This window comes from Corvus hawaiiensis, chromosome 5, assembly GCF_020740725.1.
Source record: "Corvus hawaiiensis isolate bCorHaw1 chromosome 5, bCorHaw1.pri.cur, whole genome shotgun sequence".
Lineage (NCBI taxonomy): Eukaryota > Metazoa > Chordata > Aves > Passeriformes > Corvidae > Corvus > Corvus hawaiiensis.
This window is the reverse complement of record NC_063217.1, coordinates 43,098,982-43,113,702: the sequence shown is the minus strand read 5'-3', so window position 1 is coordinate 43,113,702 and position 14,721 is coordinate 43,098,982. Positions and strand designations below refer to the sequence as shown.

The 14,721-nt window shown below is 38.5% G+C and overlaps 1 protein-coding gene across 1 annotated transcript; it reads left to right on the top strand.

The window, feature by feature from the left end:
* The first annotated feature begins 1,525 nt into the window (after window positions 1-1,525).
* On the top strand, window positions 1,526-14,711 carry BDH2 (3-hydroxybutyrate dehydrogenase 2). Its single transcript, XM_048303293.1, has 10 exons — window positions 1,526-1,625; window positions 3,140-3,220; window positions 4,733-4,811; window positions 6,782-6,878; window positions 7,416-7,524; window positions 8,667-8,727; window positions 9,371-9,484; window positions 9,992-10,050; window positions 11,265-11,357; window positions 12,621-14,711. Exons 2-10 carry the CDS (start codon window positions 3,149-3,151, stop codon window positions 12,672-12,674), a joined length of 738 nt encoding a protein of 245 aa, XP_048159250.1. The 5' UTR covers window positions 1,526-1,625; window positions 3,140-3,148; the 3' UTR covers window positions 12,675-14,711.
* Window positions 14,712-14,721: the final 10 nt, after the last annotated feature.

Here is a 14,721-nt window from a genome sequence, read left to right as displayed (position 1 = left end):
TTGCTAACTAAACAGGAATTGGGCACTCGGAACCTGAAATCAACTCCATTAAGGATGAAATTGTCATCATGAGATGAGAAAGTCATACCTAAGAAAGTTACCTACATCAAAAGCATCCTCCTTATTTTAGAGGAATAAAGCTTTCAGGGATGCTAGGTCCTGTTTGGGTCACCCAAACTGACAAGCAAATGGCTACACTGACGTATTCCTGAGCATTCAGCAGTTACTGGAATTGGGAGAGTCACACGAGGATTATTTACCTGATAGAGGTACTTCTTTAGTAAAAAACCAACCTTCTATTTACCTTGAATAGCTGCAAACTGCCAACTACTCTACCTACTAGGAAGTGCAAGCATTTATCTCAATCTCTGACCTGGAATGTGTTTTGGGAAGCTTTTAAAGGCATGATGAGCCAAGAGCCAGAAATATACAAGTTTTAAATACCGCTACAGAGTTGAGCACGGTCTTCTTTCTGATCAGAGCCATAGGTATTTATTTTCTGACAGGGATAAATGCGAAGTGCTGGTGTATTTGTGGTGGCTTCTTTTTTTTGAGATTGGTTGGAAGATTTGTGGGTTTGTTTTGGGTTGGTTTTTGTTTGGTTTGGTTTGTTACTTTTTTAGTTTCCTACTATCATGAAAGGGATTTCCTTTGGCTACCAGCATTTTGGTGTTCTAATAAATTAATTAGACTGACTTTTCTTTCAGAAGGGGGGGAAAGGAGGTGTATATACAGATCTACCTCTTTCATATACAATTTCCAGTGGTTTTTTTTGTTAATTATTGCTGGCTTGGAACATTTCTAGATTTGGTGATTTTTCTGGTGATTGAACTAAAAAAGCAAAAACTTATTGCAACAGGTCTGTATCTGAATTCGAGTGGCAAAAGCTTAGGGTCAGAAGGATAAATGCTTTTAGCAAATTAAGTCGTTAAAGACTTTGTTAACTGGGGAGCTGATGTAGAAAGCCTTAAAGGCTATCACAGTTTAGCAGAATGACAGGATAAACTGAACTTTTGTGTATGTGTGTCCCAGTTTATCCACAGAAGTGTTTTTTCTGAGGACAAACTAAACAAAGTTTAGGACACCAAATTCCTTAATAATACTATCAGGTAGCTTTCAGTCTGGTTTGAGCTTATAGTTAAATTCGTTTGTCCTAGAATTTTTCAGTCTAATGCTATTAATTCTGCTTTAAGATATGCAAGTTAAACCACTAGAAACAAAAGATACATTGGTAAATCACCAGTTTAACAACAACAAAAAATAGTCCTGTAAGTATTGTCCTGGTTTGGAATTTGATAGTTTATATTGCAAAAAGACATTGCTTGGAAAAGATGTTTGTGGCCTTTTTTTGGTGGGAATCCTACTGATGTCTTGAATTCCCATAGCTAATGCTAGTGATCCTTTAGTGTCCTTGCCTGTGCAGGAGAAAAATAACACTTTTTTTAAAATCCCGAGTTTCACTAGATGGCAGCATCTCAGTGTTTCAACAGGAAATTACGTTCGTATAGAGAAACTCAGCATTTGGACTACAACTCCCAACAAGCACAGTAAAAAAAACCACAAACCTCTAGCACTTCCTTTGTACAAGGGTCAGTAAATATAACAAAGTTGTTTGAGATCTTTCGGTGAGTGACTGTATTAATAATTCTTTGTAAATGCTTCATAGAATCAGTATGGCAAATGTTTATAAAACCTGATGGTTAGATTGAAAAATGTATTTATAATGCATTTTGCTTCCCACATGTTAAGGTGATTTGGGGAAGCACTTGAACTGATCCAGGTGGCTTTTGGAAAGGAAAGAATTTTTCCATTAACTGCTTCAGAAGTCTGATTTGTTGAATCTGTAACCTTCAGGAAAATAGTTTCGCTGCAATTTTTGTCAGGAAAAACACCTAACAAAACAGAATTTCTGATCAAAATAAGAGAAATCAGTAATTTATTCAAAATGTAGGGCACTAAATTCGATTTACTAATCTGAGTCACAGCATGGATCTGAGCATCTCTAGAGGACAGCATTGGCTGCTAACATAGGGAAGATTATGGCACCTTTATCTTAATTTCCCAGTGAAGTACTTGGTGTGTTGGACTTATGTGTATATTTAAAGTCTTTGTGTTCTTATGACACCTTTCCACATCCGTATCTATACAGACGAAGTTGCTCAGAGGATTGTGTAAATGCAGGAGTTCTGCTTATGGGGAACTTGGTTAACAAACTCCAGATACTGCACTGTGACTGGAACACAGCGACCTCACTTTTTAGGAAGCTCTTTGGAGCATCCTATTAAGTCATTTTCTCCTTAAATAACCAAAAATCTACAGGAGTGAGAGGATGGTGTTTGTTTTTACTTGTTTGCCTGCGTTTTTGTATGCTGTACTTAATTAAACCTAACACAGCACTTGAACTTGTGTGCTGGGGCAGAACAGGGCTGTATTTCGCCTTTCAGCTGCTCCATACAGACTAAGGTAGCAGCTCCTAAAGGTTCCCAACTGCCCCAGGTATGCTCAGTGTTCCCTGACAACAAGGAACAAGAGGCAAGACTGGCAGCTTCACCCCCCCACACTCTCTTGCTTCATTAAGGCTGGGAATCTGCTGTGCTGAAAGATTCCTAAGACAACTGAGAGCAGATACCAAAGCCCAGGGTATTGTGTGGAATTTATTGCAGTCCAGGAAGTTGAAGAGTTTGGAGTTTGAGAGAAACAGAAGACAGACCTGCTTTTTAAGAACACCATGGAAACATCTACTGGAAACAGTAGAGCACGAATTATTGCTGTTTCATCTACTGGAAACAGTAGAGCACGAATTATTGCTGTTTCATCCTGGCTTTTTCTTTTGCCTGTTTAAAAAAATATAAAATCCAATTTCTGTTATAATGAAGCTTAACTTCTGAGCTCAAATGCCTTTTGATTTCTTGAGGTCCTTACATATAACAAAAAAAAAAAAAAAAGGTTGGGGCAGCCCTGCCCCTCAGAACCCTGGATCACTAAGGGTCACACTGCAGCCAAACAGGACAGTTGTGATGGCAGAGGTAGACCCTGGATTGATGATGTCTAGTTTTGGGAAAATGTTTGCATCTGATTCCTGAGGGTGGCGTTGGCTTATGTTTTTGTTAAATTTCTGTGCCATCCCGTGCCTACACAGGTGAGCACCATGGGGCGGCTGGATGGGAAGATCATCCTGTTGTCTGCAGCAGCACAGGGCATTGGCCGAGCAGCTGCTATTGTAAGTTGGAAAATGCTTGTTCTGCTGTGCCTTTGCAAGGTCTCTCATTCTAGCTTGTCCAATGACACCTGCACCAGTTCTTGAATGAATAAACCATAGATGAAGCCAGAACTACGCAGTGAAAAAATCAGGGAATAATGTAGCCACTCTGCTGTATCATGGAGGCTTCGTGCTGTTTGAATTTATGAAGATCTTCAACTCTGAGTGGAGATGTTAGATAATGATAAGAACAAGACTTGGGGACAGCTGCAACTGCTTTTCTAACAATATATGGTTGGTACTGTCTGTACCTTTTATCCAATATCTCTGTTGCTTTGTTCTGGGAGAAAATAGAGATGACACAGAGGGAGTATTTCCTGCTCTAAGGCTGGATACTGTGAGGATCCCCTACAGTAAAGCCAAGATATTTTACCTATATTCATGATTGACATAACCAAGTCTACATGATACTAACAACACAGCATTGTTCACAATGAGCAACTGTAAGAAACCCTTTACAAAGTAAGTTTGACTACTGTTAAACAAAATTCAAGGTATGTATTAACTTTCCAGTTAGCCTGTAACTCCTTTTGACCAGTTCTTCTCCTGCTACTTCCCTTTTCCATGACAAATAAAAAACCCAGTAGAGTTATCTTGTTCTCTCTGTAATGTAATCAACAACTCAGGAAAAGCTCCTGTAGGATTTTTGCCAGACTAGTTGGTTTCTCACACATGTGGTTAAGAACACAGAAGACTGGTGATCTTTAAGTAAGAGAAGACTCTTACATAAATCACTCAGTCCAAGGAGCAGATAATCTTCCTGATGGTTTCACTTTGTAAATACCCAGCAAGCCATGGAAGGCTGGTACATTTAATGTCACTATCCTCTTAAGCTGCCCTTGAGACACTTATGCTGAAGATGAGGGGCTACAGTCCAAGATGTCAGAATACTTTTGAGAGAGTTCACTTTCTTAGCTGTTGATTTATCAGTAATTGCAATACAAAGAAAGAGGCTTTGGAGGAGACCATCAAGAATGAACCAATGTCTCTGGTTAAATATCAGAGGTCATGCTGCCTTTAATATTGTTCTATGCCAATGATTTGGATACAAAGGATGTTGTTAAAAATAAAAAATTCCTGGTTTATGACTTCTGCCTTTGCCTGTCAAATATCCTAACTTCATTTGAATCTAACAATACAGACAATTCTAGCCCTATATTTATAATGTGCTTACTAGTGCAGCTAATAAGGACAATAATAATATCCATTATCTTAGTCTAGTTACTGTTCTTTATTTATGGATTTTACTTTAGGAAAAACACCTTAAATCTGTCTTATCATGCAAAGTTACATAGTTATAACTATATCACAGGATCTGTGCAACTCCCTGATATGCCCAGAATGAAAACAAGAGATCAGCTGCCTTCAGCCACCTTCTATTTCAAGCCAAAAAGGACCTGAGAAGAAAACAGATTTTATTTCTGGTATGATCTGGAATATCTAAATATAAACTGCTTCTCTTGTATTGTCCAGGCTTTTGCTAAAGAAGGAGCCAAAGTCATTGCTACAGACATCAATGAGTCTAAACTGCAGGAACTGGGAAAATATCCAGGTAAATGGCCCTACAGCAGGCATTGGTTCAGCTCTTACAAGTTTTGTGTAGGCTGGCTGAGATACATATTGAGGACAGGAAACTTCAAAAAGCCAGAAAATAGGAAAATATCCAGACTAATTCTTTAGATGTTGGCATGGCTTTATTCTGGTGTGAAGTAGCAGAGATTTAGATGATGTAAAATATTGCAACATCAGCGTATCAGACAGACCACTCTTCCAAGCATGTGGAATAACTGATTTTCTCGTGCCACAGAAGAAGTTGGTATTTGTTTGCCAGAACAGCACCCATTTCAGTTACCTTTTGGCATCACTAGGCTAATTGTCAAGTGCATCACTCTGGAAGGCATGGAATGCTTTTCTCTGATCAGGAGAACACCTCACATACAGGAAGGTAGACCTAGTGTCTTGTATTTCTATGGTCCATACATAACTATCCTTCTACTGCATTCCTTACTGACTTGTAGGATCCATATATCTTCAGAAATTTGATTCTAGCAACACTGGATACACCTATTCTGTTTGTACAAATGTTCAGACATGAAAGGTGCTTTTCTACTGGCACCACAGGAACATGCTTCAAGGAGCATGTTTTGCACAGATGTTTCTAATTTTAAGTGACACAAGTGGGGTACTACATGTAAAAGTATTTTTTCAATATTGAAATAAAAAATAAGACTTGGATATATTTTACAGCTGAAAATGCTTCTAACTTGATTTGAGAGAAGAAAGTGGATTTAATGAATTCCTACTACAGGGTGACAGTAAAATACACAAAACCACAGCTGGCACAGCTTTTAGCCTATCAGTCTTTGCCAACTGGAGTTCACCACAAGAAATCCCTTTGTAATTCTCTGGGAACTTCAGGGCTTTTCAGGTTCCTTCTGAGGGTGTTTGGGAACATGTTACATTTTTTCCCTCTGCTAGTACGATCACAAGGAAAGAAATAATTTTCCATATACTCAGCGCCATTTCCATCCTTTAGACATAAGATTAGTCAACCTATAGTTCATCAAGAATTGGCATGTTGTGGTCTTTGAATTTTATCCAGGAGAGGTAATTCCAATGTGATATTAATCACTAGTCTTCAGTTTGATTGAATACACAAATCTCTTCTAAAGTGTCTGTATCATTTAACTAAGGCATAGAAAGCCTATTCATGGACTTGTCACTTTGGCTTCAAAAAAACCAGGTTTTTATCCATTTCAAATCAAATTCTCCTTTAATTTAGACAACACTCAGATGCTTTACAGACAGTTTTACAGTACTTCATAGAATCATATATTCTGGGTGAGACTTCTGGAGGCCATGTAGTCCCATCTACTGCTCAAAGTGGCACAGGTTAGAGCAGGTTGCTCAGGGCTGTGTTTAATCAAGTTCTGAACATCTCTAAGGACGGAATTTCCTCAATAACCTCTGCAAGATCCTGTTCCAGTGTGCCTGCCCTCATGATTTTAATAATTTATGCAAAATAATTTTTCCTCATGAATTAAGTTAGATAAAACTCATTGATGATATCATCAACCACACATGAGAATGTGGCATGTCATGTTACTGTAAGACACGTGCAACTAGTGTCTTACAGTAATTCCAAGTAATTGTTACTCTATGATAATGAGCATGAAAGTTTATCGTGATTATATCAGTTCTGTCATTCTTCCATGTGAGAGTATAGTGGAATTCCAATTTATTTGGAATGTTTTTATGGTGAATTATGCTAGCTCATCTGCTTGTGTCACACTGTATAACAATTAAAAACAGTTGATGATTTTAATTCTCTCCTGAAATTTTAAATAGCATGACATGCTGTCCCAGTTTAACCACTGCACTAACTTAATCATTATGTGTAGCTCTCACTGAATTGAATCCTCACTGAATAGCTCTCACTGAAGTGCAATCCTCAGCACATCAGAAAAATAATCAGCTTATCCTTAGTCAAATACATTGAAACAAATACCATGTGTTTTCCAGGCATTCAAATACGGGTTCTGGATGTCACCAAAAAGGAGCAGATAGAAAATCTGGCCAAGGAGATTGAAAAGATTGACGTCCTCTGTAACATTGCAGGGTAACCAGACTCTCTTTGCTACTACTATTTTTCTGGTTTTCCCTGTCCTCCAGAGCTACTTTCTATTACTTCAATGCATTTTATTTCTTATGTTTTAATGTATTTTATACCCTTAATACAAAATTTCATGTGTTTTCATCACAACTGACCTTTTGTGCACAGCCACATAACCCAGGCCAAGATAGAACAGCTCTGGAATTTATGTTTTCCCTACTCTATGGGTACTCTGTACTGATGGCTTCGACCCTCCTTAGCACAACAGTAAACAAAGATGACAGTCTGCTAGTGCTCCAGTTTGGTTTTTTTAATTCTTCTATTGCCAATCATTTTGTTGCACATATTGAGTCTGCATTGTGTCCTTGATACTTATCAGAAGAAATACACTGCTACTTGGCATTCTTCAAAAGAGCTCTTACCCCCCCCCCTTTTCAAGGTTGGAAAAGTTAACCTCTACAAAATAGTAGTGGGAAAAGATCCATAAAAAGCCATAGAAATGTAAATGACAGGCTGTAATCCACTTCATGCATTCATTTCTAGGTTTGTTCATCATGGAACCATTCTGGAGTGTGAGGAGCAAGACTGGGACTTCACGATGAACCTCAATGTTCGCAGCATGTATCTAATGATCAAGACGTTCCTTCCAAAGGCAAGGCTTGGCTGCCCATGACTTTTAGTCTCTGCTGCATTGTTTAAAGTGTGAGAAATCAGAGTTGTTGCCCCTGTGACAATATACAAAATACAAGTGTGCAGCTTTGGATAGGGGAGCCCTTAGATTACAGTGATCCCACTGTAAAACATTCTCTGCACTGCATAATATTTCGAGTAGACAATTTATCTAAAGGATATGGTAGAGAATATTTATCTGGGGAGTTGACCTATGTAAACTAGCTAAAATACTTCAGACTTTATGCAGAGCAGTGAGGGAGCCATTGCAATACAGTGCTAAGGTATTATACTACAGCACACATCTGCACAATACTACTGCTACAAAATATTTTAAAATAATGTATATTAACATGAATTTTATACAGCTCTGGAGACTGCCATGTGGAGAAATTCAGGGACGCTGATGCTAACATGCTGATTAGAGCAGAACAATTCAATGACTGTAGCACCTCGAGGATGCTTCTTTGGTTTTACATAATCACTAGGTTTGGGTCTGCAAAAACTGGTGGACTGAATAAGGTGTTTGCATTCCTGTAAATGCAAAGGCCAAGTTTGAAAGCTGTGACCATGACTGGATGACAACTACTCTATTCAGTATTGTTCCAGATCGTTTTGCTTGGTTGATTTGGTTTTTCATTTGTTTGGGGGTAGGTTTTTTCTTAATTTTCAAAGTTTGGGGTTTTTTAACAACTTCAGGCATATCAGGTTTTAGGATGCCTAAAAAGGTCATAACTTAAAGAAAATTAGCTGCAATTCACAGAGTGTTGTGCTTTAGTCTTCTCCAAAACAAGAAGAGTTTGAGTGGGATCAGTGAGTTGCTGCATTAGTAGATGGTATGAGCAGATGTCTGTGTAGGGTAACTTACTGTGGTGACAAGAGAGCAATGATGTAGAGGTGGTGACCCAAGAAAAAATCCTTTCCTGGCGTAGTTTTCAATCCTGACATGGCTCAGGGGAACTGAGTGAGAATTTCAGACTTTGCACCTACCCATGCCAATTAAGCTTTGTTACCCTGATTATCAGGTGCATGTAGGGCTGCTCTGTGAGTTGCTGTGGGCTATTTTGCTGAACCTGAAGATGACAAAATAGTTTGCATTCAAGTGACATAAGTACTCTTTTGCAGATGCTTAAAGAGAAATCTGGAAATATTATAAATATGTCTTCTGTGGCATCCAGCATCAAAGGTCAGTAGCTTGCTAGAGGTCCTTATATAAATCTTTAAGATGATGGATATGCGAAATAAATATTGCACAACGATATTTCTAAATCTTGCAGAGGGATGCAGTAAGAAAAAAAAAGTGAACACATTCAACTCAAACATAAATGCAAGGACACAGATGGAAAATTGCAGAAACTCCAAGATCCTTACTTCCAAGCGTTTTTAATGTTTTGTTGCATCCTCTTTACCAGTTTTTATTAGCTAAAAAGGAATTCCTTCCAGTGGTATCTTGCTACATGTGTTCTTCAGAGATAAAATGAAGAAATGACAATTACATAAGTGCTGTAACTATGCTTTCAAAGGAAGCCTGATCATGACTAACAGATGGGTTTCTGCTGTTCTTCAATCTTTGCTGCTTGCTACATTTTCTAGACTACTTCCCAGATTTACACAATTGAAAGATTGTGTGCTTTCCTCTGGTGTATACCTGAGTAGAATTCCAGCAGTCGGCATTCTAGCTAGCCTGCCTTTATAGAGAGGCTACAGTTGCTACAGGAAATGCTGGAGTCCAGAAGCAGGTGCATATTGAACAAAGTTGGCTCTTCCTTTTTTCTTTTTTTCCTTTTTAACTATGTTTCTGTGCTGCCTTAACACGGACCTTCTGTTAGGGGTTGTGAGCAGGTGTGTCTATAGTACTTCAAAGGCAGCAGTTATTGGGCTCACAAAGGCTGTGGCTGCTGATTTCATTGAACAAGGCATCAGATGCAACTGCATATGTCCTGGTAAGTGTTCTGACATTATTCTGTAAACTAGGAGTAGATGCTAGAGGGCCAGGTTTAGTTTGGCTTTTTTAACAAAGAATAGACTTGCAAGTGGCAACTGAAGTTACCAGCAGTCTAAAAGAACAGAGCATGCTTGAAAGGCTTAATATAGAAAAGTTGTTATTCTGTATGTTTAGTCTGATTAACCTGGTATTTGCACTTTATAGATACATTACACAGTATTTGAATGGTTGTTTTCAAAGATCCAGTCTAGGAAGTTAGAAGCGGGCAAGAGCTTGCTAACAGTCTGACCGTTGTTTAACCATCCAAAAAGTATTGAATCTAATTCTCCAAACTCTTGCCTTCTACTGAAATTTAAAATTCTGTGCTGTATTGGTAGCTTTGCAGTCTTTCTCCTGAATTATATTATGAAGTTACACCTAGAAATAGAACAAATAGAAAAAATAAACTTTTGTCATGATTGCTGTTGCAGTTGAGTTTTAACACTGAACTTAAAATTTTGCTTAGGAACTGTTGACACACCGTCTTTACAGGAAAGAATCCAAGCCCGGCCTAACCCAGAACAGGTGAGAAAGCAATTTATTAGCTTGGTCACGTGTGTATATATATTTAACTCTCTTTTAAAAAAAAAAATTTAGCTACACTTCTGTCCATATTCTAAAATGTCCTCAATTTCAGAGAACTGTGGATAACTTAACATTACTGTCTCCTTTTAAAGCGTGGTCAGCTTGTACTTGCAACAGAAGCCTTAAGGCCAGACAGAACTGAAGCCTCAGAAGGATAATATTGCTTAGTGAATGCAGAGGGTCTCTCGTCCATGAAAGCTACTCCAAGTGTAGGTTACAGTATCCAGTGCAAAACCAGAGGACTTTTTCTATTGTGGCATGTGTCAGCCACAAGGTAGTGCAAAAACATGACAGAGCATTCTGGCTTATGCATTTCAACATTATTTGGGATGCTTAGTAGGTAGTTGCAAGTTCTCATTTGAAGGACATGTATGGAAGAGGGTTTCGGTGGATTGGTGCCGCGTTTATCCCTACTGGGTCCCTCGTGGAGACGCTCAGGCAGCGGCACTCTGCCAGCACCTACACGTGCACACAATCTCACCTTCGCAAGCAGCCGCGAACAGCCGCTCACACCCACAGTTTATGCAGGAACCAGAGATGGAGAGGCGAGAGGGGTTCTCTGCATGCGATTCCGAGGCGTTTAATCACAACAGACCTGACGGGGGCAGAGACGAGAAGAACCCAGAACTGAACGCCCGTGCGGGTTTTATCCCGAGAGTTCCCAAAGGTGGGCAGAGCATCCAACACCAATAGTCTGAGGGCTAGGGGACAGAGGCAAGGTTGAGTGACATAACAGGGCCAATGGGAAAAGGGATGGGAGGGGGGAGAGGGCCAGTGACCAGCAGAATCTAGACAAAGAACCTTCTAGCACAGCGTTGTAGGGAGAGATCATTTTTAGGGTAACTTGGGGGGTGTAAAGTGGATTTAGCCACCGCAACAGACATGGGAATATCTACCACCAAAGGAAGAAGGATTTTTTGTTGGCTTTATTGTGGAATCAGAGATTTAGGTGCTGTCTAAAAGCCTCCTACTTTTTTTCAGCCTGAAATTAACACTGCTGTTGATTTTATATTTTTTCTAGCATTACATCCCTACTTGGTGCACTAAAGAAAGTTATGATTAGAGGCCTGTTTCCAATATTGCTTTGTACATGTCAACAGATTAAAATAATTGCTTTTTTATTTTTGATATACCAAATGCTTTTGTACATCCAGGCACTGAAAGACTTTCTGGCTAGACAAAAGACTGGCAGGATGGCTACTGCTGAAGAAGTGGCCCATCTCTTTGTCTACTTGGCCTCTGATGAAGTAAGTATAGACAATAAAATGTCCTGTCACAGAATCCCATGCTACTTTGCTGCCTCACAGTGGAGAGGGTATTTGTTTCAGGATGATTTATATTGTCTTTGAGCTGGATTTTTACAAAAATAAGAAATTATGTTCTTCTACTGAGTTCAACCTGCGATACAAAAAGTACTCTGAATGTTGATGTTGATTGCAAGGCATTGGGTGTTCAGTAGGGTAGCCTGGTGGTTTCATGTCACCTGAGGAAATTGACTGACCCCAATCATCCTGAATGGTAAGAGAAATGAGCTTGTCAGCTTTACTAAGCTTGCACTATGGCTAGATCATGTTTTAAGGAGGTAGAATTAGAAGTCATCCCGTACCTTTGCTACTCAAGGGCAAGTAATTGTGTAGAGCTGCTGGAGATTTTAGCTAATGCTCAGGGTGAATCTGCCATTCCAGCATAAGGAAAACAACAGACCCACTGTAGTTGTCACACACGAGACTCTTGATGACCGCTGCAAACAGCACCAACACTAATGAGCACACACCAACGTTATTTCAGCTGCTATAAATTTACTGAGACTAAAAAACTGGACTGGATTTGTCTGGATGTGTCCAGCAGTCCTAATGTCCATGTCAAAATACTCCAGTGGATTTAGTTCAGTATTAATGTTGCTATCTATCAGTAATCTGTTTCTCAACTTCATCTTGGTTTTAGTATTTCCATAACACTAATAATTTTTTCCAGTCTGCTGCTTCCTGTCTGCTCACAGAGTTTTCAACCATATGTAAAAAGAATTCCATTTTTTCAATATATTCAGTGTGTTTCAGCACTAACATAGGGAAGAATCTCAACAGCTCAGTTGCTTACCCCACTATCTGTATAGTCCAAGTTTTCAATTAGGTCCCATTATAATTATTGGCTGACCTGGTCAGACTCTGCTCAGCTGGACGGAGCTTATAACAGCATAGTGTGAGGTATTTTTTCCTGCAGGTAAGATACCTGAAGTCTAGCTTTTGTAAATTTCTATTCTCAGGATGCATTCTCATCTTAACGCCTCTAATACTATTTTTGCCACACTTCCTTGAATTAAGTAAAAGGCTTCAATTTCCATGTTTGTTTATATTTAGATCTTATATTACTTATTCAGGTATTTCTGTAAAACAAAAAATAAGGTGTGTAAAAAGAAAGCAGATTTTTTAATTTAAAGAAAAAGCGTTTCCCTATAATTAATAGCCATGAAAAAATTACTTCAAATCATTGTTTATTTTATGTAATTGCAGTCTGCCTATGTGACTGGTAATGAACTAATCATCGATGGAGGATGGAGCTTGTGATTGACTCTACCTACAAATGGAAATTCATACTATGATGGGCAAAAAATGAGGACGGTGTTTCTTGCAAAGACTGAGATCATGCATGTGATGTCTTTCCAAACAAATTTGCTGCAAGCTCTTTCTAGATTGATCTTACTCATTAACTTTTCCTTAAATAGAGAAACACTGGAGTAAAATACACTTCATGTGGCTTCAATTTATGGCAACTCTAAAAACATGAAAGAACAGCAGTTTAATGTTTAAGAGTTCAGGGGGCTAAAAATACTATTCAAGGTACAAAATCTGAGTTGTGTTTTCAGCAAATCTGAGTGAAAGGAATTAAGAATTATCTTTATTCTCATCTTACAAGGTATTTGGAAATTAAATACTCACAATTAGATTTTCATGTACAGGAACCACTATGCAAGGCCATTATTCTAGCAGGCATGGATGGGGGGTATATGTGAGAGAAGTATTCTTAAATACATAGTTTGATCTTCATGAATATGCTTGACTTGCAGCACAAAAGCAAAAGGAGTGGATTTCACCACTCTAGAGAGTCAATATATTCCTCTCCAAAATGATGTACTGATATTGGACAAATTCTGTAAAATCTGTTGCTAGGTGCTACACTTTGGTGCTCTATGCCTTAGTCTCAAGTACCAATACAGCTCACTCTAAAGCACAAGGCAAAATTTCTCTGAAAAGGGCTGTTTCTACAAGAGTATGTATTGATGTTTTTATTGTGATAGCACATGGTAGCTTTGATTCATGAAATAGAAACCTATTATTGTCAAGTTTCACACTCTGGGGAAAAACATAGGTCCTGACCCAGAGATCTAAGACAATGAATACCCTGAATTCATAAAGCATTTGTTCTGCTAACATACTGCTTAAAACCAACATGAATGAGATGGTCCGACTGCCTGTAAATATGGTCACCTTTAACAATTGCACATAGCTCCATTTATCTACTTCATAAATGAAACTCTGTGTAATTTCATACATATATTCATATAGATTATATATATGCGAGGCAGGAATTACAGAAGAAATGCTACTGAGTATGATTCATCAGTAATCAAAGCACAGGAACAATGTACAATATTGTGTGTGTGTGTTTCTGTAACAACAGCTGCCATGTTTATAAAATTATTATTAAGCTTTTCAATATCAGCTGAAGCATTAATATAAATTATTTTGTTTCAAAGATAATGAAACATCTAGCTAAAATCTGGCCTCTTATTTTAAAATAACTGTATGTAAATGTAAATTTTACAGATGAGAGAAGTATTGTGGATGTTGACTTCCTTGGGCTCATTATGGGTTTAACGTTTACCTTTAATCATGGCCAGAGCATTCTGACCTTGTGTGGTTCGTTTATGGGGTTTTAGAGAATCTAGTATTTCAATCAAGTGACCCTGGCAGCCAGGCAGGATCAAATTAGGGCACAAATCCAAAGTTATCCAAAATGGTTCCACAAATGTTCACTGACATAAATTCAAACATTGAAAGTTAAGGCTGGCAGGACACAGTTTCAATGGTTTCAGAGTTTAATACGAAGGCCAAAGTCCTTCTTTTGCAGCAGGTGCAGAAGGCTTACCTTGAAAAGGGAAAACTTCCCCACTGCAGTAACACAGGGAGCTTGTACTGTGTATTCTGAAAATATAATTAAGAATCTGAGACAAAATTCATTATATTTACTGCATACTGGACATCATTACTTAACATTTCTAAGCTCACTTAGATGTGATTGTAGCTGATTGTAGTATACAGAGGCTGCTCCAAAATGGCTGCTGCTGTTGTTGTCAAAGCACTTGTGCTAGAGAATAAGTACCACCTGCCTTTAAATTGCACTAAAGGCACAAAGGGCTTTTTTAGTGGTAGGCCAAGAATCTGATGCACCAGAAAAATAAAAATCAGCAGAGCTTGCTGCCTCTGGCCTTATTAGCAGTGCTTTTCATGGAGGTGTTAACAGTTGCAACCCTAAAATGTGTTCTAATGTCATGAGGTTTTTCAGCAGACTTGCTGGCATTATTAAAGGAAAATGCTTCTTAATGCTCTCATG

Coding starts and splice junctions, on each gene's coding strand:
- BDH2 (XM_048303293.1), top strand. CDS start 3,149: ATGGGGCGGCTGGATGGGAAGATCATCCTGTTGTCTGCAGCAGCACAG. Junction 4,812..6,781: donor GGAACTGGGAAAATATCCAG/GTAAATGGCCCT, acceptor TGTGTTTTCCAG/GCATTCAAATACGGGTTCTG. Junction 6,879..7,415: donor GTCCTCTGTAACATTGCAGG/GTAACCAGACTC, acceptor ATTCATTTCTAG/GTTTGTTCATCATGGAACCA.